We start from the raw sequence: 24,059 nt of genomic DNA, 5'->3' as shown, positions 1-24,059 counted from the left end.
TGGGGAAATGGATGTGGGTGCTCGGAGGGTCAGTTTCCACATGGGGTAAATGGGGTGGGAGGAGTAGTTTGTGGCTCTCCTGCCTGGGACATGGCACATTGCAAATGTTCCGGAAATGACAACCTCTGCTGTTGTCATCATCATCGTGATACTTTGATTTCTATCATATAATTTTCCTCTTCTTAATATCTCCAACAAAGACTTGGGAATGGTTTATTCCAGAAGAATAAGGAGTGACAAGGAGTTTTGCCACAAAATTTAAAATATGTTAAAAGAGGAGGGCTATTTAAAGTTAATAGATTTAAGGCAAAACAAACAAAATCAAACAAACATGAGGAGTCACTGATGTGAAATCCCACTGGGGAATTAACCCTGACCTGTAGCACACGGAGACACCAGTCTGAGGGAGTCTAGAGCACCTTCTGGGATTTGCCAAAGCGGTAGGTGTGTTTCCCTTTTGCTTTCCAGATCTGTGCAGAGTGGTTCAGCATTGGACCGTGAATCCTCCTCAACCCTTTGGTTTCGGGACTGCCAGATATTGGCTCCAGCTTTGTGAAAAGCAACCTGCATTTAATATCTAGCATGTCACTAAATTTAGAGGAAGGGGAAATGTTTGGCAAATAAATCTATTTTATAATTCAACACACATTAATGGCTATTTTCCAGTACATATAAGTGCTTGATAATTAGCATCAAAACTAGTCATTATTTAATCTATGATCTATTTAGAATGAATGAGAGAGATGTCGTTCACTTACTGAGATGGGAGACACGAAGACCATCTAGCCATTCTCCTCTTGTATATGGTCCAATGTGCAGCGCTGAGCAAAGCTCCTGTGTGGACTCAGTACACCCATCCCTCCCTGTGCCTGTTGTAATTTCACATCCAGGAGACACTCATCTTCAAAGACCTTTAGGAAAGCCTGAGACCCTTCCTCCAGCTTGTTCTACGCAGGAAATAACCCTCTTTACAAGGGGCGCCTTTAGGAACCCAGTTGAACGTGGATTCAGACCCTCCAAACAATGGTTTTTGGGTTAACAGTAGTTTGTAAATCTATATTAGGCTGTAGTTCACTAGAAATGGACCTGTATTTTGTGGTAGAAAATGTCAAGTTTCAATTAATATGGTGCTGTTCATTCACTGGAGAATAAATGATATTGAGAAAAGAGATGACATGCATACCCGGAGACTTGGAGGTCTGGAGAGGAAACTCAAGTGCTAGGACTCTGTGAAGATCCTGATTGCTCGAAGGAAGTAGGCTATGCTGGCTGTAGATTTCAGAAGATAAGAAATTTGATTTTTGAACCATGAATAAAAGTGTGGTGGGTCTTGGCACTGACAGAGTACAGATTATGTCTGCTAGAAAATGTATGTCTGGCAGGAAACTCCCCATCTGCTAAGTCCTTCACCATGGCCTGCCCATCTCACCAGCCCCATCTGGAGTGTTGTCTCCTTGCTTACGGGGCCCCAGGGACACTCACTGCCTTGATGGTCCCCAGGACCCAGGTTTCTTCCTGCCTCAGGGCCTTTGTACTTGCTGCTCACCCTGCTTTGAAGCTTTGCCGGCCAAAGGGTTTCTTGAACTGACACCTTCTCGGCATTTGGGTCTGTCCTCAAAGAGGTCATCTTGGACCACCCAATAAGAGTAACTCCCTTTTTCCCTTCCCACACATGGTGATTCTCAAGCCTCCCGTCCCTTTTTATTTTCTTTATCACACCCATTTCTATCTGGAGTCTCATTTATTTGCCCATCATCACCCTCCTCAGACCGAAATGTCAGCGTCATGGTCCGTCTGGCTCACTGCTGAATGCCTGATGTCGTAGGTGCTTAGTGAATGATCGTTGAATGAACAAATGAATGTCAGTCATCGAGAGCATCTTGCCCTGATAATGGGAGAAAGGGAGGAATAGGCTTAGGTAAAATCTCACCTGGAGAGCCCTAGGACAGCTGAATTGCCCTGGGTGGGGAGTTGGGGACTCACCCCAGAACTGTGACTAGTGATGTGCCTGCTGACGGTAAGAGGTCTCCTATCCAAGAGTCTGACTCCAAAGCCTGCATTTCAGACTGGGTTGCTGCACTGTTAGGGTGCTGCCCAGGAATTCTTGCTGCAGAGAACAGGGAGGGAAGAAGTGGCGAACTCTTCTTGGGACCTTTATTTATTTGCGCATGCACGGCGTAAGTAATGGCCCATGTTTATGGACCATTTTGGATGCGCCAATCACTGTGCTAAGTGCTTTACATCCATTAATTTCCTTGAACCCAAAGGGCTGATTGACTCAGGAGGATGGACCTCGGGATGACCAAAGGGGCTACTCATTCAGAGGTACAGAACTACAATGGAAAGGTGTGTGAGTGTGCAGGGGAGCGTGCAGAGAGAACATCAGCCTTCCGTAACATCAGACACCCCCCATGTAGCAAAGTGCCAACGTGTTGGGCGATGGGGAAGCACAGGTGAGAGTCGTTATTTGGGTGGAAATAAGGGAACTGTAAATGTGATTTTTGATGGGTTATAGGATGCACGATAAAGACAAAGCAGGGATGTGTGAGCCGCTTTTCAGATACAGATTGCAAATAGATCACAAAGGCAGTGTGGGACTCTTACTCTCAAACATCTGCTAGTAGTCTGTTCTAAAAGCTGAACATCTGATAAATTTCTGACTGGCATCAGAGGTAATTTAATCTTTCGGAGGGTAGAGGAAGCAGGGAGCAGAACTCCTATTCCTGAACTTCCTAGTGACCACTATGAATAATAAGTTGACGCTGAATGGACAGGGATGTTGGCGAAAATGGCCATGTTACATGGAGTTCACTTTATTGAGCAGAAAACACTGGGTATTGACATGCACTAGGCATGAAGGGAAATTATTGCAACCCAAGTTAGAGCATTATAGGTAGGACCTATCAACAGAGACTGGGAAGAATGATAAGCTCATAGAATTATAATGCAGACATGAGAATCCGAATTGTTTCCGTTAAAAGGCTTTTAAACATCCTTTGCTAGGTAAAAGACCTACACTCTATTAAACTCAGATTTTAAAAAGAATACATACAAACCACAAAATATGGGTATATTATGTGGCATAATTAAGAGAGTTTGAATACATGCAGTGGGTCTAATGGTGGCCCCGGAAGATATGCCCAGCTCTGAATCTGCAGTGCTTCCTGCAAACGTGACTTCATTTGGACATAGGGTCTTGCAGATATAATTAAGTTAACGATTTTGAGATGAGGTCATCTTGAATTTAGGGTGGACTCTAAATCCAGTGACTGGTTTCCTTAAAGAAAGGGAGCAATGACACAGAGGTACACAGAGAAGGCCACGTGTAGATGGAGGAAGAAATTGGAGCGATCGTGTCTCCAGGGCAAGAAACACTAGTGGTGGCTGATGACCACCAGAGGCCAGGAGAGAGACTTGGAAGAGTCTGCATTGGAGCCCCCAGAAGGAACCCATCCTGCCAATGCCTTGATTTTGGACTTCTGGCCTCCTGAGTAAATTTCTGTTGTTTTAAGTCACCAGTTTGTGGTAATTTGTAATCGTAGCCACAGGAAGCTAACACAGTACTTTAACCCCCTCAGAAGATTAGGGGCAGAAGTGGAACCAAAGCTCAGATTAGTCACAGACTCCTGAAGAACCCCAAATGAGGCAGCGGAGCTTTTAAAGAAAGTTTGAAACAGAACACAATCAAGGAAACAAGGAAACTTATTGCCTAAGAGGATGCTGTTGATTTCGCAAGTGACCTTAAGAAAGCACATCTGCTCAGCAGCCATCGAGGGAACCTGTCGCTGGGGTGCTGGTCCACAATGTCATGTTCACCTCCTCCTCAGGAGAGAGTGGAAGGAGCTGGGGACTGGCTACACGGGGTGCGATGAGAGGCACTAAACCTTTGGGCTGCTTCATTTCTACTTTCTGTCAGCCATGTTTGGGAAAACTATTTTTAACTTTTTATATATTTTTTAACTCAGATGATGAAGTCCTCATTTTATAATGTTAGCATTTTCCTGTTTTTTTTCTTCTCTCTTTTTTTAAAGATTTATTTATTTATTAGAGAGAGCGAGCGAGCAAATGAGCAGGGGAAGGGGTAGAGGGAGAGGGAGAAAGAATCTCAAGCAGACTGCCCACTGAGCACAGGGCCTTACAGGAGGGGCTCGCTCTCAGGACTCTGAGATCGCGATCTGAGCCGAAATCAAGAGTCAGTCACTCAACTGACTAAGCCACCTAGGCACTCCTCTTTTTTTGTGTGTGTGTCTTAGATGACTAATAATGAACAGCAATTGAAGATTTTCCATTCTATTAAAATTGCTTGCTAAGCAAAATTGTGAAATCAACACACTGTGATTACAAGCCAGAGGATGTGTAATCTCAAATATTTGATCAAATAGGTGTGTGTAACACAGCCTTCATTTTAACTAGACCATTTTTTTTTAGTGATTCTGCTTCCCTTGTTCACCATACCCTGGGAAGATCAAAGCCCCCTTTTCTTAAAGAGGCGTAATTTCAGAGTGAGATTTAGTGTCCAAACGATTGGTGAAATAATCCTCTGAGCATCACAATTCCTTTTGCATTTCTGAAGGTACGCACAGTACCCCAAGGGGCAATCTTAGGTTTCTAGGACCACCTGAGGTCGTGGGTAGCCTTTTACTACCCCCAAAGAAACCACAGTCAAGAAAAAAAAATTCTCTAACTGGAAACTGTTTGACTCCTTAACATGTTGAGACAGAGAGTGAGTGAAATGGAATTTTTGCTACTAATTGTGGAAAGTTTTTATATGATGGCAACATAATTGAGGTCATTGATGGAGGAGGCAAGAACCATGGAGTTTTCAGTGTCATTATTGTATTTACCTCTTTGTGGATTAATTTAAGTGGATTTTGTAGCAAGGAGTGAGTCACGATAATTATTGTCAAGCTTGCACAGGAACAATAAAGGGTTCCATTTTCCAAGATTGTGAGGATAAAGTCTATCTCAAAATTATTTTGTGGTAGAAGGTTGAATTGGTCATTTTCACTCTCCCAGCCTATGATGTGGTTTATTATAGTTTATAAGAGTTTGAGCACTTACCCTTGAGATAAGAGTCAGAATCCCACTTGTCTATGGAATCTGGGTAAGTGATCTGAAAGAATAGGCAGGCTAGAAGTAAGACAATACAAGACGCCATGTCTGCCCACTAGGTCAGGCGCCATTTTGTGGGCTCTGCCTCATACCTCTTCTGATGAGCATCTTGGGGCAGCCCACTGTGGAGGATGGATGGGGTTCACTGGTGTAAACAGTGAGTTTCCTTGTCACTATACCTAATGCACGTAAACATTTCTAGCATTATTTTGCTCATGATTTACTATGCTACTTGAGGACTAGAGTGGCCAATTCTGTCTTCATCCTGCCCTGTGTAGAATGGAGGAATCTTTGGAATAAAGATGCCATGGTGGGATTGCTGTGACTTGGGGTCCCACAGGGAATCCTGGTGAGGGTGCTGGAATCCAGGTGAATGGAATTGCTACACCAATGACTTTCTGTAGATTTCTTTAACCTTCCCGATACCCTTTAAGATGTGTATTACTATCCGGTTTTACAGTCAGAATGTTTGTCATTGATGAATGGGTGCTTTTAGGAAAGAACCTAACCTTCTGGGACTCTGTTTCCACTTGGGGAGCATGGAGGACAGCAATGGAACCTGTCTTGGAGGGCTGTGGTAGGGGTGACAGGAGATGAGCTAAGCACAGTGCCTGCACCACGGGAGAGACTCAGGAAAAGTTTCTGCTTCTCCCCCTCCTCTTCCTCATCATTGACATGCTCACCCTGTTGTCATTCTTACCCTCATCATACTGGGGCTGGCTAGTGATCTCCCCTCCTAACAGGATGTTACTTAACGCAGCAGCATTTTGAAACAGGATCTCCAGTAGTTTTTTAAAAAAAAAAAGTGGTTGATCACAAAGCGTCCTTCATGATCCATCTTGCTTCAACCAGTATGCAAACAATACTTGCTTATTTTCCTTCTCTGTCTTTGCCCTTCATTCTTATCCATGGGCAGGAGGCAAAGGGTTATCTTTCAGCCGCCAAGAGTGAGGAAAACGGATTTGTTCATGGGATCACAGGGGTAGAAGAGTAGACAGTTGTCCGGAATCTGACGAACAACCTTTGCTTTTATTCATTCACCCACCCATCCATCTCTCCATGCGTCCATAAATGTTTGGAATTTCTGCCATGCCCTGCTCGAAGGGGTACAGAAGGGAAATGGTTCCTGCCCTCCTGGTGTTCACCATCTGCTGAACAAAAGAAGTAGGGGATGTAGTTATGTAATTCCAATTTACTTATTTATTTTTTTAAAAGCAAACTTTGAAGTCAGAGGTGGAGAGAATTGGAACGGGACAGTGTTGGCTGAGGTCATTGCAGTGAGAGAAAACACATTTTTTCCGTTTTTAATGCTGGGTTCTGACTCAGGGGAGGAAAAGGTGGAAAATAATGCTAACAAGGTCTCTCTTGGCTTTCTCAAGAACTCTGTGCTGTGTGAGGTTGAAACTTACAAAGACAGGGATGTGTCTTTCAATAAGAGTCACCAATAAAGGCTCCTGGGTGGCTGTGGGGGCTTGGGCAGGATGAGAAAACCCTAGTGTATGGAATTCCCAGGAGCTAAACATGTGGGGAGCTATAACTTTTTCACAGCATCCTGTAAGATGGACCTCATGCTGCTATCTGCCGGCTCTGAGGGATGCCAACCGGGGTTCTCTCTCGCTTTGCTTTGTAACATTCCTCCTCCCTTTCTTTTCAGACCCAGCAATCGTCAATGGGGTTTATTGGTCCGAATCCCTAAACAAAGTTTTCGTCGATAACTTTGATCGTGACCCGTCCCTCATATGGCAGTACTTTGGAAGTGCAAAGGGCTTTTTTAGGCAGTATCCAGGTGAGTATCCCTGCCCTGAGAATTATGATTGAGATTAATGATCCTGTGATATGTTTCTTTCCTGTTCAGGGTTACATTTTTTCCCCTCTTGTTAGGAGAAAATGAAAGATTAAATTCAAATCATGTAGGCATGCATGCACATGTGTGTGCACGCATGTGAGAATTTGTGCGTGTGTGCGTGCGTGCACACACACACACACACACACACACACACACACACAGGCATTTAGATCTGCATATGGTTTCCACATCTTTCTCAATAGAGCAGTTTGTAGAGCTGCCACCAAAAGTGAGGAATTGGAGTGTGAAACATACCATATTTGATCTTTCCGGACAAGAATTTTGCTTTTATTACTATTCACTACTACAACTATTGTTATTGTCGTTATTACCGTGGAAAAGCACAAGTCATCATTGGGCTGAATTAAATTCTGACTGAAGGTGTGAAAATTGGAAAACTGGAACTTAGGTTTCCCCACTCCAGAGCTGACCGTCCTCGGAGGAAGAGCTTGCGGTGGCCAAAGCACCACGGACGTTTGCAACTCATCCTTAGGGCCGCCGATCGCAGCCTCAAATGAGTATGTTTGTCAGAGTTTGTCCCTCATACCTTTGAAGCAGGTGTTCCTTCTGAGGCCTCCCCAGGCCTCTGCTTTGCAATAAGAATTTAATTCTGGCTTGGTTTGAATTTTAATTAAGAAGGGAAGTTTTAATTTTGCTCACAAGTTGTGAAAACAGGACTCGAGGCTACAGTCGTGCCAACATCACAGCTGCAGAAATTAACAAGCTCAACCTAAAAGAAGGAAAAAACGCCCTGCATAATCTTGGAGCAATTAAGTGGAGTCTTTTATGTTTTCATTAAGTAAGACTAGGCACCTGATGTCTTCCCACTTTGAGGCACAGAGACTGTCAGCCTCCGCCTCGAGGAGCCGTTTGCCCTGCACATAGCATCTGTCCCCTGAGACTTGCCTGCCAAGTGTCTGCTTTGCCAGATTATTCAGCATTTCCCAAGAGCCACGTTCAGCAGGGCATGCGTGGTTCCTCCTGGAGCTTACGGAAATTTAAACAATAAGCATCCTAGTAAAGATAAGGTTATAATAAACAGTGGTCTATTAAAGTTCCAGTGTCCCCAAATTGCAATCTGCTTTGATACCCTCAACAGAGAGTAAATTTAACGCAGATGTTGCTGAAAATAAAGCATGGTGGGGGGTTGATCCATTGAGGAAGCCTCAGGGAGCTCTTACCATCTTACCATGTAGCCTTTAGATCAAGGTGGAACCGATAAGAAGAAACCACGGATCATCTGTTATCTCCACCAGTAGGAAGTCCTCAAACTATGGTCATGGGGAAATTTGAAAAAAAAATAAAAATAAGAAGGTGCCTTCATCATCTCAGGCTGCCATAAGAAAATACCACAGACTGGGCGGTTTAAACAACAGACATTCATGTCTCTTGGTTCTGGGGCTGGAAGTCCGAGGTCAAGGTGCTGGCAGATTTGGTTCTTGGTGAGAGCCCTTGTTCTGGGTGGAGATGGCCACCTTCTCCCTGTCTCCCCACATGGTAGAGAGTGGAAGCTTGGGTATTTCTTACTTTTCCTAAAGGGCGCTAACCACAATGGGAGCTCCATCCTTGTGACCTCATCGAAATTTAATGATCTCCCAAAAGGCCCCATCACTTCACACCATCACATAGGGTAATATCAGTCTTCAATGAATTTTTTTTGGAGGGGGGAATAAACTTCAGTCCATAACAAAAAGGAATCCTCATGAAGGGTGTCTGTTAATAGGGAAGATTAATTTAATTTACATACAAGGTTTTTATCAGTCAGAACAGTGGGCTGAAAAATGCTTACCGTTTTTATGACATTCGTGGCAGAATTTTGACTTTATAAAATTCCTGCCTCTTTTCTATGTTAATAAAGACACGATCACAGTCCTCCTAAGGGGTTTCACTGCCCCGAGAATGCCTTGTGGTCACACAGTGTTTGGTTCTGAACAGAGAATACATCTCTTGTCTCTTGGACATAAAATGATCATTAGAAGAGTGATCCGTGGACATTTTTTTTTTTTTTTGCTAGGATTTCTTACTTTAAGGATACTTCTTTCCATATTTTAGAGTGGTATAATAGTGTGAATCAGTGGTAAGTGTGCATGTCCTTAAACAGAAGGGATGGTTCTTCACTCTTACGTAATGTGTCCTGAGTTCTTATTTTGTTCCAAGCACTATGTGAGGTCCAGAGGAGAAAATGGTGAACTTAACAGATAAGGTCTCTGCCCTCATGCATCTCCCACTTGTGGAGAAATGCCTTTCTTAGGGATTTTTGGGTTGTAAGTGGCAGAAACCCCATTCCAGCTAGTTCCAGCAAGGAATACATTTATTGGCTCGTGTAACTTGAAATCTAGGGCATGTGTTGTTTTGAGACACAGCTGGGTCCCAGTATTCAGCATTGTCATTTGGATTGTGACTCTTGCCTTCTCCCTTTCATCTCCACCTTTCTCTATTCTGACCATATTTCACTGGCAGGTTAATCTCCTAGTGATGGGGAACATGGCTGTGTATTTGCAGGATTATTTTTCAATTATGGTCGCAGAGGAAGAGAGAGCATCTGTCCCAATGGCTTAGATGAAAGTCCCAGGATTAGTCTGTCTGGGTCCTCAAGCAAGGGAGCCTGGACAGTGGGAAGCCTAGCCATCTGAAACCATGGGGACTGGTCAGGATTACTATGGCCTTGCCTGGAGGGGACCCTAAAGTAAGGAACAAAGACTACCAAGGAGGGGCGCCTGGGTGGCACAGCGGTTAAGCGTCTGCCTTCGGCTCAGGGCGTGATCCCGGCGTTATGGGATCGAGCCCCACATCAGGCTCCTCCGCTATGAGCCTGCTTCTTCCTCTCCCTCTCCTCCTGCTTGTGTTCCCTCTCTCGCTGGCTGTCTCTATCTCTGTCGAATAAATAAATAAAATCTTTAAAAAAAAAAAAAAAGACTACCAAGGAGACAGAGACAGGTGAACAGGTCATGATGGTACAATGTGTTTCATACTAAGATGGGGGAACCAGAAGATGCTAGGAGGTCACTAAAATGGAGCACAATCTCAGCTTCTGGAGGTAGGAACATGGAGTTCCCGGAAGGGGAATTTCGGAAAACATCAGGCTAGTAGCATACCTGTCATGATGTTTTCTCCTTCTGTGTAGATTTATGTAGGCTTCCACAAGCTCACCGTAGGTCCTGGGGGCATGTGGCAACGCTTCCATGTGCTGTCTTTTGGATGATGTAGTGTTCTATGCCTACAGTGTCTGATATGGTAACCACAAGCCACATGTGGCTATTGAGCATGTGAGATGTGCCTGATGAGACGGAAGAACTAAAATGTGAATTTTATTTAACTTGAATTAATTTAAATCTAAAATTAAATCACCACATGTGGCTAGTAGCTATCATATTGAACAGTGTAACTCTGTGGGAAAAGAATTTTGTGGTCTGATACCCAGTTTCCAAGGTACTGGTCTACCTTTCAGTGCCTGTATTATGAAAAGGTCTCACCGAACAGAGAAAGAACTTTAGGGAGGCCCTTCTGAACACCAGCAACCACCACAGCAACAAAATACTAGTAAAGGGCCTGTGAGCTCTGCAGGATTGGTTACTCGGGCCTTATCAGGGTTCTGTTTATTTCAGTGTCATCCTTCGGGGTCTTTAGGGATGATGTTAATATTAATGTCATATTGATATTAGTGCTGATGATAGTAGATAGTGACCCCCATTTATTGAGCACTGTGCATTGTCTGATTTAATCCTTACAATGATCCTGTGAGCTTGAGTTACTATAACCTGCATTTTTCCAATGAGGAAACAGACCAAGAGGTTAACTGACGAACCAAGTCATCCAGCAGGATGGGAGGGAGTTGGTGATGGTGTTAATATTTTCACCACCTCTTTCATGCTTTATTCTCATGGCGGTTCTTACTCCGTAAAATATGAACTCTGCCCTGCAGTCCTGAGCCATCAGGCTTTCAATCCCCATTTCCTTTGCTTGAATATGTGCCCCAGGAGGATGGAGACATTTGGCTATCTCTCTGTTACCATCCTCAAACTTACATATTAGTATGTATTTGTTGAATGAGTGAATCACTCAGTAGATCAAAGTTTACCAGCTCTATTGGCCCATCACACTGGTAGCAGCAGCCCTGCCTCCTCAGATACAGTAGAGCTACTACTTCTCTGGGAAGCTGGTCACCTGCTACAGCCTAGTAGGCCTCAGTGACCAACTGGGGAACTGGCATAAATACAGTATAGAGCTATGGTCCCTTTCTTTTCTCTACTGCTCCCCTTCCTCCAGGTCTTCCCAAGCCGATGACTTCATCATTCCTTTTATTTTGAGATTTGTGCCCCAACCAACCTGGGTGGTATCCCAAAAAGGCATATTGCCAATTCTAGAAATTATATAGCTCATGGAGGAGCTTCTTGGTTGTGTCAGTTTCCTGGTTCGAAAGATTTAAGATGAGCCAACTATTATTTCTCTGGGATTTGAAGTTATTTGAACATATTCAAAATATCTGTGTGTACAAAAAATTATATACTGGAAAGTTGATATATCCTGGGGGAGATAGTGCCATTTGGGACAGGGTTTCCTGAAGTTTGTCTCCTAAAACGTTTTGTTGTGAGATTGGAAAAGGAAGGGCTTATGGTCACTTAGCTTGGTCAGTGCTGCCTCTGTGGACCCCGTTGTAGAGATTCAAGATGACATAAGCAGTTTAAAGGCCCTTGGGTGTCTTTCCCATGCAAGGCATAGAAACCAGTTTTACTTTTATTCATTTAACCCATGCTAACACTTCTCATGGGACATCTTCATGGAAATGCCTATGTAAGGAAGAGCATGGTGGGTGGGGACTTGGGAGACAAGTCCTAGTCATAACTGGAAATCTCAGGAAAATCTTTTGAACTCTGAGAGCCTAGAGTTCCTGCTATGAGTTGAAGATTTTGACCCAAGAGTCAGCTGTGGGCAAAATGGCCCCCGAGGGCCTGTCCAGTCCTGACTTGAGCCCAGGTGTGACCTTTATTGTTCCACTTTAGTTTAGGCAGCTATACCTAGAACTGTCTCAAGGTGCTGTCTTCATCCCCACTTAGTGTGTACCTCAAGTCCTCACCAGGAAGGGCCTGAGTCTCATGGTTCCTGCTGCCACCCAGGCTCCTTTCCTCTGGCATAGACTTTCTCTATGCACAGCCATACCAGAATTCCTCCAGTTCGCTGACCTTGACGTGCTCTTGTCAACCTCAGGACCTTTGCACATGTCAATCTCTGTGCCTGGGGTATTCTTATTCACCCTGTGGCCACCACTTACTTTTGTTTTATAATTCCTACCCATCTGCAGTGGGTTGGGTAGTGTCTCCCCCCAAATATTTGTCCACCTGGAGCCTCAGAATGTGACCTGACTTGGAAATAGGGGTCTTTGCAAATGTAATTAAGTAAGTTGGGATGAGATCACACTGAATTAGGGTGGGCCCTAAATCCGATATGACTGATGTTCTTAGAAGAGGAGAGAACAGACACAGAAAGAGGACAGAGACAGAGATTGAGGTGATGGAGCTACAAGTCAAGGAGCACCAAGGATGGCTGGAAGCCCCCGAACACTGAGAAGAGGTGAGGAAGGGTTCCTCCCTTGAGCTTCAGAAAGAGTGTGGTCCTGCCCACACCTGGATTTTAGACTTCTATCCTCCAGAGCTGTGAGAGAGTTCTTTCCTGTTAAGCCACCCAATTTGTGGGACTTATGTTACATCAGCTCTAGAAAATGAATATACCATCCTTCTGCTCTCAGTTGGAAAAAGATCCTTCTTCCCATTAGCGATCAGCATCACCTGTTGCATACTACCATAGCCTCAGGCACTTCTCCTTTGTGACCTCTCTGGTGTGTGTGATTTTTTATCATTTGCCAGCTTCCCTGCTTGACGTGAAGCCTCCAGAGGGCAGGCAGGGCCCAGGCCCGTGTTTCTCAGTCACTGGTCTGTCCATCCACTGGCAGAGCACTGAGTTTGATGAACATTGTGATGAGTAGATAAAAGGCTCTGGGGTTGTCCCATCTGTTCCACTTTCCTCTGGGATTCTATCCTTTACCAGTTTTCCCTACAGACAAATTTCATGTCAGCTTTTCAAAAAACACCGAATACAACAGTGCCTAGGAGAGTTACACGTCCATGTGCCTGGGAATGATCTCAGTCCAGAAGGAGAGTGTTGAAAGTCATTAATCCTTTCTCCCCAGGCCCTAGCCTAAATGCTGGGACTGTAAAAAAGAATTATACCTTTTCTTGTCCCAATGGGACACACAGGGATGGGACTGTGATGGGGAGGAAGGATGGCCGAGTGGGGAGGGGTGGAGCAGGATCGAATACAGTCCTGGTCTGAGAAAACTCACCACAATTCAATTCAAGAAACAAACACCTGCTGAAGGTCTACCATAGGTCAACACATTAAAAAAATAATTCTCTTTATTTGGGTTCAAACCAATGCTTTGTGAAATTGGAACATTACCTAACCTCACCATGGATATAATTTCACTATGTGTTAAGACCATGCTACCCTAACTGTACTTGGCTTTATACAAAGCAAAATATTTGTTATTTTTAAATAAACTGTATTCTTCTCCCTTAGTGTACAATATCATGTCAGATTTATTTTGTCTTCATTGCCCAATGACCTTCAATTCTCATACTTCTGGTTTCTGATTTGGTACAGGAAACTCTTTAAATTAGGCCCAATTGTAGGTGGGACATGTAGGTACAAGGAGAACATAATAAAGTGATTCTTTGGGTAACAAACTGCCATCTCATGGTTTTCTGAGTACTAATTTGGGGGTGTTATCTCAGACACATATTGTCATTATTTCAACATGGTCCAGAAAAGCTGGTCATCAGTCATTGGACAGGAGACTCCCAATGCTACCATCTGAGTCAGGATTTCCTCCTGTGAAAAATCATTTTTCTGTTTTCATTTTCTTCACTCTGAAGTCTGTATTTTAAATCCTCCATCCCTGAGCAGCACTGATGGTTGAAAACAATGATTCGCTATCTTATTTTCAGGCAGCAACCACTTTTCTTTTTAAATGAAATTTTATTCTTGACAACCGAGCTGTATATAGAGAATGTCAACTTTGGACGTATCCTGACCAGTCTGCAAACCACAAGACGAAGGATATGGGATCCCATCTTACACATGGGGAAAACTCCCCAGGCTTCAAAGCCTGAAATTCAAACTTTGTAACGCAGCATAATTAGGGCCATTTTTTCCATCTCAGTGTGGAAATCCAGGCCAGTATCCCTGATTATAAATACAGAAGTGAGGGGAGAACAGACCTGTGTATATTCTGGGATGGAAATGTGTCGAGACTTTCTACCCACCATGCTACACACATTGCTTTGCTCAGACCCAGATTGCCCAGAAGTCTGTGAATGATGCTACCAGGTCCAACAACTGGCTGGACAGTGAGAAATGACCATCGGCCACGGGAAGGGGCTGGAGTCACGTCCTTTGTTGACAGCACGTTACTGAGGAGTCCCCACTCTCCAGCAGGTCTTGGAGCAACTGAGCTGAGGCCATGATTGCTATAGTGTTACAGCCCGAAAGCAACTTCCCAGAGTTGGCGATGGAGCATATGATGAGCTCCAGGGCTGGTTGTTGCATGTGATTTTTCACCCTGTCTGTTCAATCAGCAAAGCAGAGCAGCCTTGAAATGCTATGAATAAATATTTGAAGTTTCTGGGTTTCTCATAACTCCATTTTTCTTCTAGGGATTAAATGGGAACCAGATGAGAATGGAGTCATTGCCTTTGACTGCAGGAACCGAAAATGGTAGGAAATGGTCAAACCTCTTAGTTGTGTTTTAAAGAGAGAACCCGCGAAGAGGTTCATTTTTACTTCATTTTTACTTCATTTTCCCCTGACCTAGGTACATCCAGGCAGCGACTTCTCCAAAAGACGTGGTCATTTTAGTGGATGTCAGTGGCAGCATGAAAGGACTCCGTCTCACTATTGCAAAGCAAACCGTCTCATCTATTCTGGATACGCTGGGGGATGATGACTTTTTCAACATAATTGCTGTGAGTGCAGCTGTTTTGTGCTTTCTCTGCCCTTTGGGTTCATCTGATCTTTTAGCAGCAACTGGTTCACATTCTCATTGCTTTTGTACACACATGCCATCCGAGATGAGGACCAGTTAATGCCATGGGGGTTCACTGAATCAGGATGTTGGAATGGCTTTCAGGGTCTGGGAGAGCAGTGGAGCACATTTCCTCTCTGTACCTAGCACTCGGGCGTTGCCATCTGGCAGACTAGCACCAGATTTGGTTTTCCTGGGAGCCAACCTTTTCGGAACCTTGGGGAATTAGACCTTGCAAGATGTTCCTTAAGTGGCTCATGGAAACTAACTTTGAGCTAGATGTCTGATGACAATGATAGTAATAATAATCATGATGATAAAGCAGCTAAACTGTGGAGAGCTGTCTAAGGCTCACAGAACACTTGATCTCAGCTTCGGAAACAAAAGTGGCATTTATTATGTGCCTACTTAATGCCATTTGCTTACTCTTTGTATTTGCATTTCTTGGTTCCTCACAGCTACTCTAGGAGGTAGGTAGGTGGTTTTGACATTTTCTCAGATGCAGCTGCTGGGGTTGAGAGGGTCAGTGACTTGCCTGAGGTCCTAGAGCAGGGAGGCGGGAGACCCAAGACCAAAGTAGGGCAGTAACATGCTTCTTGGAAAGGAACACCAATTTTTGGTTTCCATCTCCAGTTGTTTTTCCTCTTCTCGCCTGTGTGATGCCCCTCCTACTCTTTCCCCAAAGATTATAGCTACAACGAGCCTGCTTCTTTTCCCTGAGAACTTAACTGGGTACTCCTGCCTGGTGGTGAGCTGTGCTTTGCCGCATCACCTTGACCTAGGACGCCGAGTGGCTGCAGCAGGCAGTCGAGGCAGCGCGCAAGGGGACAGAGTTTGGGCTTTGGGGTCGGGACTTAGTTTTGAACCCTAGTTCTGCCACATATAGCTAGCCGCACATCTCGGGGCAAACCATATGAGTCTGAGCCATCAGCCCACCAGCTGAAGCTGGAGTAATCACCCACAGAGTTGCTACCAGGATTACCTGAACCCAGGCACAGGAGGCCCCCACCAAGGGCAGGATGTGAAGGAAGGGGTGTCATTTGAAGAGCCTCGCAGGCAGGCTCCCAAGCCTGCAGTCTGTGTGGCTTCCCAGGTTCCTGAGCAGAGTGCGTCATCAAGATACCCTCTATCTGGGCAGTCTGCATGGGCACAACACCTACTTTTACTTGCTAGGCTAAGCCTTCCTTTACGTGCTAGGGAAGGGCACGGGTGTCCAAACGACATTGGGTTTATATTGCATTGGGATTGCTTGAATTAATGTCCTGCCTCCGTGTTTCTGATGAGATTGAGCAAGACGGCACAGCTGTGGGCCACCATGATTTATAGCTTCCGATTTTAAAAACCCCTAAAGAAGAAAAGAAGAGAACGAGAACAAGAAATTCAATGGGAGCAAGGGTTAGCCTTGTTTATTTATTCAGCTAGACCCAGTGCCTGGGACAGTGCCTGGTAAAGAGTAAGAGTTGAAGTATGTGTTGAAAGAATAATCCCTACAGCCTCCTTGCCCACTCCTCCTAAGTGTCCGATGGGGTTGATGTTGTTGCGGCTTCACCCCAGCTCTGTGCCACGCAGCGTGGAGACAAGAGGCACCATGACGTAGAAGCCACCAGCTTGAGGTCCCAGAGCCAGAAAAAAATGGCCCTGTAAGAACTCGGAAGCTGTCTGGCTTTGCCTCATTCTGCTTCCTGAGCCGAAGTGAAGAGACTGGTTGAGCTGCTCCAAGGTCTTGCTGTGAAACGGGGTGGCCCCAGGGCGCATTTCTTTCAGGGGAGACTTTGAGACAGAACTTTGGGTTTCTAAATCAGGCCAAGTTACCCCAGTTACCAGTCAATCCTTGTGGATATGCAAATGTATCTTGATCCCCCCACACATCCTGAAGCCTTTACAGATAAGAAGTGGCTAATTTGGGACTATCTTTCTTATTAATCTTTAATTACTCATTACAGAAGTATCAGAAATTAGCATAATAAGAAGTGCTAACTAATTACATCATGGATCCTTTATCAGTCAGGATTTATTGTTCTGTTAACAAAACCAATCGATTGAAATAATCTCTGTAAGTTCATTAAGATATACAAACAGTGTCATCTCAGTAATGAAGACAGAGCGATTAAGATAATTAAAAGTAGACATGCTAGTTATTTTAGAATAGTTAAGGGAAAAAAAGTATTTTTTTTACCCCAAATTGTCCCCTTATATAAAGAAGCCCATTAGAGGTCCCACTAACCCTCACTGTACATCTGTTTGTTAGTTTTCAACATAAATGACCAGCTTCGAGACTATTTACATAATTATTGTGATGAATAGAAAGATATTCTGAACTTTTTTATTTGAAGCCTTTATAGTAAAATCATGAATTCTGTCCCCCTAATGGGTAAGAGAATGGATCACATTTGTTCGCGAATTTATACTGAAAGCCCGAGGCGATAAAGGGAACCACTAATTAAGAGTAACTTTTACACCTTGATTATTTTATTAGAGGCAACGTATGTGAAAATTTTAAACAATTCCGAAAGGTTCCCCTTCTCTTGCTGTTTGCCACTTACAGTTCCAAGTTTTTCCATGTATATGAACGTACATAATTCTTCCACAGCAATAGAATCCTCTTTTCCAGACTATTCAGCAACTTGCTTCTATACTCATATCCTAAGCAAGTGTATTTGAAACGCAGAGCATTTCATCATCTGTAGTTGACATTAATTATTTGAGCAGTCCTCCTTTGCCGGGCATCATGCTGTTACGGGTCTCTTCCACTTGAGAGCGCCGCAGGGAACGGGCTTGGGCATGTATTTTTGTAGGGCTGGTGTGCTTCTCTTGAATAGAATCTAGAAGTGAAATTGCTGTCCCAACGGGTATGCACCTACTTAGGTATTATGAGAATGTCTGTTAAGTAGCATGTGATAGTGTTTACACACTTAGAAAGTGGATGGGCATCCTTTGGAGATGTGGCCACTTTGGGACCAGACTGCTGAAATTTAGCGGGGACTGTGATAAAGTAAGACAAATGAAGTGTTTGGCTTCCTAGCGCTTATAAAAGCTATGTCTGCACTCTACTCTAGTCTGCAGGTGTGCAATAGCATTATGTCTAAAAAACAACGTATGTACCTTAACTTAAAAATATTGCTAAAAAAAATGCTAACCATCATCTGAGCTTTCGGTGATGATCCCAGAGCACCCTAACAAATATAATAATGAAAAAGTTTGAAATATTGTAAGAATTACCAAAATGTGACAGAGACACGAAGTCAGCAAACTCAGTTGAAAAACTGATGCTGATAATCTGCCTTCGGCTCAGGGCGTGATCCCGGCGTTGTGGGATCGAGCCCCACATCAGGCTCCTCCACTATGAGCCTGCTTCTTCCTCTCCCACTCCCCCTGCTTGTGTTCCCTCTCTCGCTGGCTGCCTCTATCTCTGTCAAATAAATAAATAAAATCTTAAAAAAAAACACACAAAACTGATGCTGATAGACTTGCTCTGCAGAGGGTTGCCAGAAACCTTTAAAAAGTGACCTCGTAAAAAAAAAGCCAAACAGTATCTTCGAAGCACAATGGAACAAGGGATGCCTGTATTCGTCAGCTCCATCTGCTCTCACAAAATCCCAGAAACTGGGTGGCTGACACACAGAAATGTATTTTCTTACAGTTGTAGAGGCTGTAAGATCGAGGTCCAGTAGGGTTTGGTTTCTGGGAGGATTCCCTTCCTGACTTGTAGACAGCCCCCTTCTCGCAGTGTGTGCTCACGGAGAGAGAAAGAGAAAGAAAAAGAAAGCTCCAGTCTTGTCTCCTCTTATGCAAATGCTAATCCCATCAAGGGGCGGACCTAGCCCGAATCACCTCCCCAAGGGCCCATCTCCAAATACCACCGCACTGTGGGATAAGGCTTCAGCATGAAGTGGGGGGGATGGGGTGGACACAAACAATTCAGTCTATGACACCTATACTTCAAGGGTTCTAAATAGTGGATTGCTTACTGGTGAATCTCAATGTGTAGTCCCTGGAATTGTCTCTCCTTGCCACATCGTGGTGGTGCTTTTTTTTTTTTTTTTTTTTTTTCCCCCTCCATTACCTTCTATTTCTACACTGGCAACATTGCTCTAATAATATAGTATATAAAGGTTTTTCCGTCTATTTAAAACGGTTACTTGCCTCCGTCTAAAGGGAGACCATGCTGCAGGCTCTTGTAAGCACAGGGGGCTGGGAGGTCTCAAGCTCCATCCAGAATGCCCTGCAAATCTGTTTGAGCGTATTGTTCTTGTCCGCTGGATCCCATTTACGGGAGAGGACATTTCACCCTTCATTACACTGTCAGCTTTCTCCTGCTGGCTGGGTAGATGTGTGAGAAGACGTTTCAGAGCTGTAGGGAGAAAGTAAAGAGTACATTCTTGTTTTTCCATGGCGGAAGCCCTTGTGAGCTAGAGGTATTTCTTTATATAAATCTACTTCATCATTGCCCCTTGGTTTTCAGGGCCCTATTAGGGAGGGGAGGAGGGAGGGTAAATAGTGGAAACACCTTTCCTTGGCCATTTCAGTCATGTTTGCATGTTTGTATGAAGCTCAGTGGCTAAATGCATCTTATAGATGATACTGAAAAGCTTCCAATTCAGGTCTTTCCAGAGAATAAACATGAAATGATAATGTTAAAAACTGTTTTAGCTTTCATGGGCAGGGTATTGCAAAATTGAAGACTGATGAGCTAGATGATGGAATTATAGAAGAATAGAAGAAATAGGAGAGTGATTTTGTGCAGCCGAAGTTAAAATTTAAGGTCAACCCACTGGTGCATGAAGCGAGATGTCACTGACAAGAGAAAAGGCATATTTTTCTGATTTGCTTTGAAGTCTAACTACAAGCCATGCATTAAATTAACAATATTATCATAAAAATGAGGGTGCTAATTCTGTCCGATGCTGAAATTTGAAAAATGATTTTACAGAAGCCTAAGCCAGGCATTAAATGAACACAATATTAACTGGACTGATATTGTTAAATCAATTTAAATGCCTCCTTCAGCCTGCGTTTGTGCAGAGCTGAATAGAGAAGAGCTTCATTTGTTAGTTCAACCCAGAACTTTCTGGTGCCCTGGTTTTAATTTGCAGGATTTTCTTTAGAACCGTTTCTCCAGTGCTTTGTCTGCTATGCATTTGCTTTTTAAAGTAATCGATTCCGTATTAAAAGTATGAGGATGGTATTTTCTTGCAGTGCTCATTTGTTCTGTACTACTAATTACGTCCAGTCATGTTTCAGATTATACAAGAAGCTTTAGTAATGCACGAGATCCCTGGGATGCCTATGTTGGTGAAAATATCGTGGGCTCATCTGCTTCGTTACATAAGCCCTACACATTTTCATTCTAAAGGTTGTTTAATCAAGAGCGCACCGATAAAACCATATAAATATTTAATGGAGTTCCAGTAATTCGACATCACTTTCTTGCATTGCGTGAGTGTGCCAGCATTTTAATTCTCTGTGTGTGTGTGTGTGTTTTTGTTTTTGGAACTTAGGATTCTCTAAAACGCACCCACTTACTCCATTTACTTTTTGTTTATTTTTTGAAAGGGGTGGAGATTCTCTTTTTTTCTTTTTTGTTTTTTCTTCTGTGTCAATTTTTTTTGTCTAGGCTTTGTCTCTCTTCTTTTCCCTCTGTAATCTTCTCTGTAACTTTGCTTTTCATTTCTTTGTTCTGATTACTCATTTAACAAATTCTGTTCAGTGCCAAGAATTAAGTATTGTACTAGGACTGACTTCGTCAATAAGGAAGACATGTTGTCCCCTGCTGTGGACCTTGAGGTTTTGTGTGTGTGAGTGTTGGGTGTGGGGATAAGCAGGAAGCAGGTGTTCACAGCAGAGGGGGGCAGGGAGGGCAAGTAACCAGCCGGGGACCCAGCGATGGCTTCTTGGAAAAAGTGATGACTCAAGGAACACCAAGGTAGGGGGGCATCTACGGGAGGAAGGTGCTATTTGCAGGCGGTAGTCACTCTTCCCCCACCCCTAGGAAGTACGGGCCTGGTGGGATCGACTGAAAGGAGTTCATTGTCTGGACGTATTGGTGTTGGGAGTGAATGTGGGAGGTGGAGTGGGTGTGGAGGTGGCCGATGACAAAAAGAATGGGGCTGGATTGAGAGAGGTGGGCCAGACCCAGCAAGTCTGGTCAGCCATATGGAAAAATTGGGACTTCGTCTAGAGGCAGTGGAAGACATGGAGGGTCAGCTGCAGGGTGACGTGTGGGGATGCCCCCCTAAAGTTTCTCCCTTCTTAGTTAGGTCTCCCCTCATCCTCTTTCTTAGGCAACCAATGGGCTTCTGTTAGGCCTGAAACCTCCATTGCTTTCATCCTCAAGTCCAGCTTCCAACATGAAGTAGGGTTGAGTTCTCACTATCATCCAGAACCCAGAGTCAGCTGGTTTTCACTCTTGGGCTCTAGGCTTCGATTTACGTGAGCCAACATGTGACACAATTCTACACCAAGGCCAAAGCTTGTGTGAGCCTTGGTGGGCAAGCCCAGCCCATTTATTCGTTGTGTTTAGATCCTTCTCCAGCACGTTCTGGCCATTCATTTAATGAAACTTAAAGCTTGGCCTTCCTATTTTAGCTCATCATTAAAATCCCATTGAAGATTTTGCTGCGTCCTTAAGAGTGGTAGATGTGGGGAATGGTTACAGGGATTTCACAGAAGGAAGGAGAAAACAAACGGCAATGTGTCCTTGCTGTCAGAGTACAGAGTTGTGTGGTTGACATGAGAGAAAGGGAGGGACAGTTCCCAAGAGAAGAGAGGTGTGGGATGTAGTCCGACCCCTGAAGAAGATCTTGGGTTTACCTCAAGCCTGTTTTTGTTTTTCGGAGGGACCATGGCAGCACCCTAGATGAGCACTTTTTATCATGAAAAGGGAAAAGAGCCATTATCTTTAGATTTAATTAACATATTCTTTTAAGGATAAAAGTAAGAAAAAGTGGGTCATGATCACTCTCCCATCATGGTCATGTGCAAACTTAGCCCGTGCTTGATGTCCCTGGACATAGCAGGTGCTTAGTTGATATTCAGTGAGCAAACAAAGGACCAAAGGGCTCCATGGCAGATGCCTTCCTGGGAAGGGATTTGGTAGTAAGCTGGCTGCACTGTCTTGGCTCCATGTCTGCCGAAACCCTGGTCACTGAGAGGGTTCAGAGTGCGGCATGGCGGGGGGCGGTGTAGAGCCGCACACCCTGGTGGTTTCTGTCCTGGGTATTTAGACAGTCCCGTGTGCCCACTGGTGTAACACTTCTATCCAATGATGGCAGAGTCTGAGCTCTCCAGAGGAGATCAGGGGCACGTGACCCTCTCCTCCCCACCCCCTGCCTACTTAGCAAATGCCAGCTCCAGGTGGAGGGCGTGTGCTTGGGCTTTCTCTCTAGGTAGCACACCTGACCCTCGTATATATATCTTCTTCCTTCCTTGTACATGTACATGCAGATGCCTTCTTGCTCTTTCTTGTATGCCGAGTTCTGTGTTGACTCTTCACCGAATTACCTCATTTCATCCTCACGGTGACTTCATGAGAGAAGTTCAGTTACAATTCTCATTTCCTCAACACAAACCCTGAGACTCAGAGAGTGGAGAGGCCTTGGCCAAGGTCACCCAGCTGGTGTGTGGCAGAGCCAGGATTTGAACCCTGTCTGCCTGTCTGCTTCCATGGCTTTAGCTCTACTGTTCTACCCTTGTGTGAATCAGAAGAGGAGAGCCAGCCGGGAAGGAGAAAAGGAGAAGGTGACCATGTGGCAGTCCCAGCTCTTTAAGGGGTGAAAGTTCTTTGTCCATCTTCTTACCGTGTGGTTGGTGGCTGGCCTGACCATCTCCAGGGCTGCCTGGGCCCTCTCCTGTCCTGCTAGGAGACTCTTCCCATTTCCCAAAAATTTACAGGAAGGACTACCCACTTTGGGGTGCAGAGGGAGATGGCCGAGTGCCTCTCTAGGGTTCAATCCTGGTAGTAAGAGGCAGCAAAAGCAGACGGCGGAAGGAAACTCCACCTGGCCAGCCATGATGGTGTGCACTGCATCCTTTTCTTCTGTAGGCTACTGATTCTGCTTGTTTAAGTAGGGATGAGGGAGAGCTGTTTATCGGGCCGTGGCGTCTTCGGGCTGGAGGGGACCAGATCTTCAGTTGTGAATTGATAATGGCCATCGCACATCATTGTTTCACCAAGTAGAAATCTAGGGAACGTCCATTAAAATATAGAAACTGGAAGGTTTCCAGATGGAGAGCTGCTGGGGGCTTGGCAACAGTTTCACATTGGGGGTGCCCTTGGTGTCCCCCTAGGGAGGAGCACCGGGTAGCGTGGTGAGCACTCACAGCCAATGGGCCTCCTTGGCACAGCTGCCTGCTGTACCCCATTCCCTCACATGGACAGCTGAGCCCAGCTCCCTTCGGTGATACAGACCAGATTGCGCAGCATAGCTTTATCCTGATGCAGTCAAGGGAAATTAGTCAACTGCAAGCTTGGATGGTGCCACTAACAAGCTGGCGGGGGTTCAGAAGAGCAGATTCCTCTGCTGTGGCCACGGCTCACACAGTGACGGGGAGCGTGGTTTTGATTACCGCACATGTTCGTCCCTGATGAGGGCAAGGACATCTTGGTCTTCCTTACTTCCAGCCCCCTCTGCAGCCCCCCACGTGTACAGGCCTTCACACCAGCAAAGCAATTTCCAGTCTGTTGCCTCATTGGAGCCTCACAGGAGCCCCTGGAGGGTAAACGGGAGATGAATTAGCACCTTCTTGTGCAGAAGAATCCAGGACCTGAGGTTCAGTGACTTTCCCGAGGCCGCACAGGGAGTATACGGCAGAGGCAGAACGTGGACCCAAGTGTCCTGACTCTCACCTCAGACTACACAACCCCAGGAATCAATATTGATAACGTGTGCTAGGCAGAATGTAGATAAAGTTCAAAATTTTCCTGGCAAATGGAATCGGGAAGTTTGGGAGTGCGAGGCACAGAAAGACTGAATAAAGGCTGCTTCAGCATCTCAGCGTCTCATGATCTCACGGAGCGTGGAGCAG

At 44.7% G+C, this 24,059-nt stretch overlaps 1 protein-coding gene across 1 annotated transcript in view; it reads left to right on the top strand.

Annotated features, from left to right (window-relative positions):
- CACNA2D3 (calcium voltage-gated channel auxiliary subunit alpha2delta 3) overlaps window positions 1–24,059 on the top strand; it is an 834,639-nt gene that overhangs the window by 367,905 nt on the left and 442,675 nt on the right. Inside the window, exons 6-8 of the mRNA XM_040628675.1 lie at window positions 6,767–6,898; window positions 14,668–14,728; window positions 14,826–14,976. Coding sequence (XP_040484609.1) covers window positions 6,767–6,898; window positions 14,668–14,728; window positions 14,826–14,976 — 344 coding nt within the window. The remainder of the gene's footprint in view (window positions 1–6,766; window positions 6,899–14,667; window positions 14,729–14,825; window positions 14,977–24,059) is intronic.

This window comes from Ursus maritimus, unplaced genomic scaffold, assembly GCF_017311325.1.
Source record: "Ursus maritimus isolate PB19 unplaced genomic scaffold, ASM1731132v1 scaffold_14, whole genome shotgun sequence".
Lineage (NCBI taxonomy): Eukaryota > Metazoa > Chordata > Mammalia > Carnivora > Ursidae > Ursus > Ursus maritimus.
The sequence above is the reverse complement of the archived record's forward strand: the minus strand, read 5'-3'. Positions and strand labels throughout refer to the sequence as shown.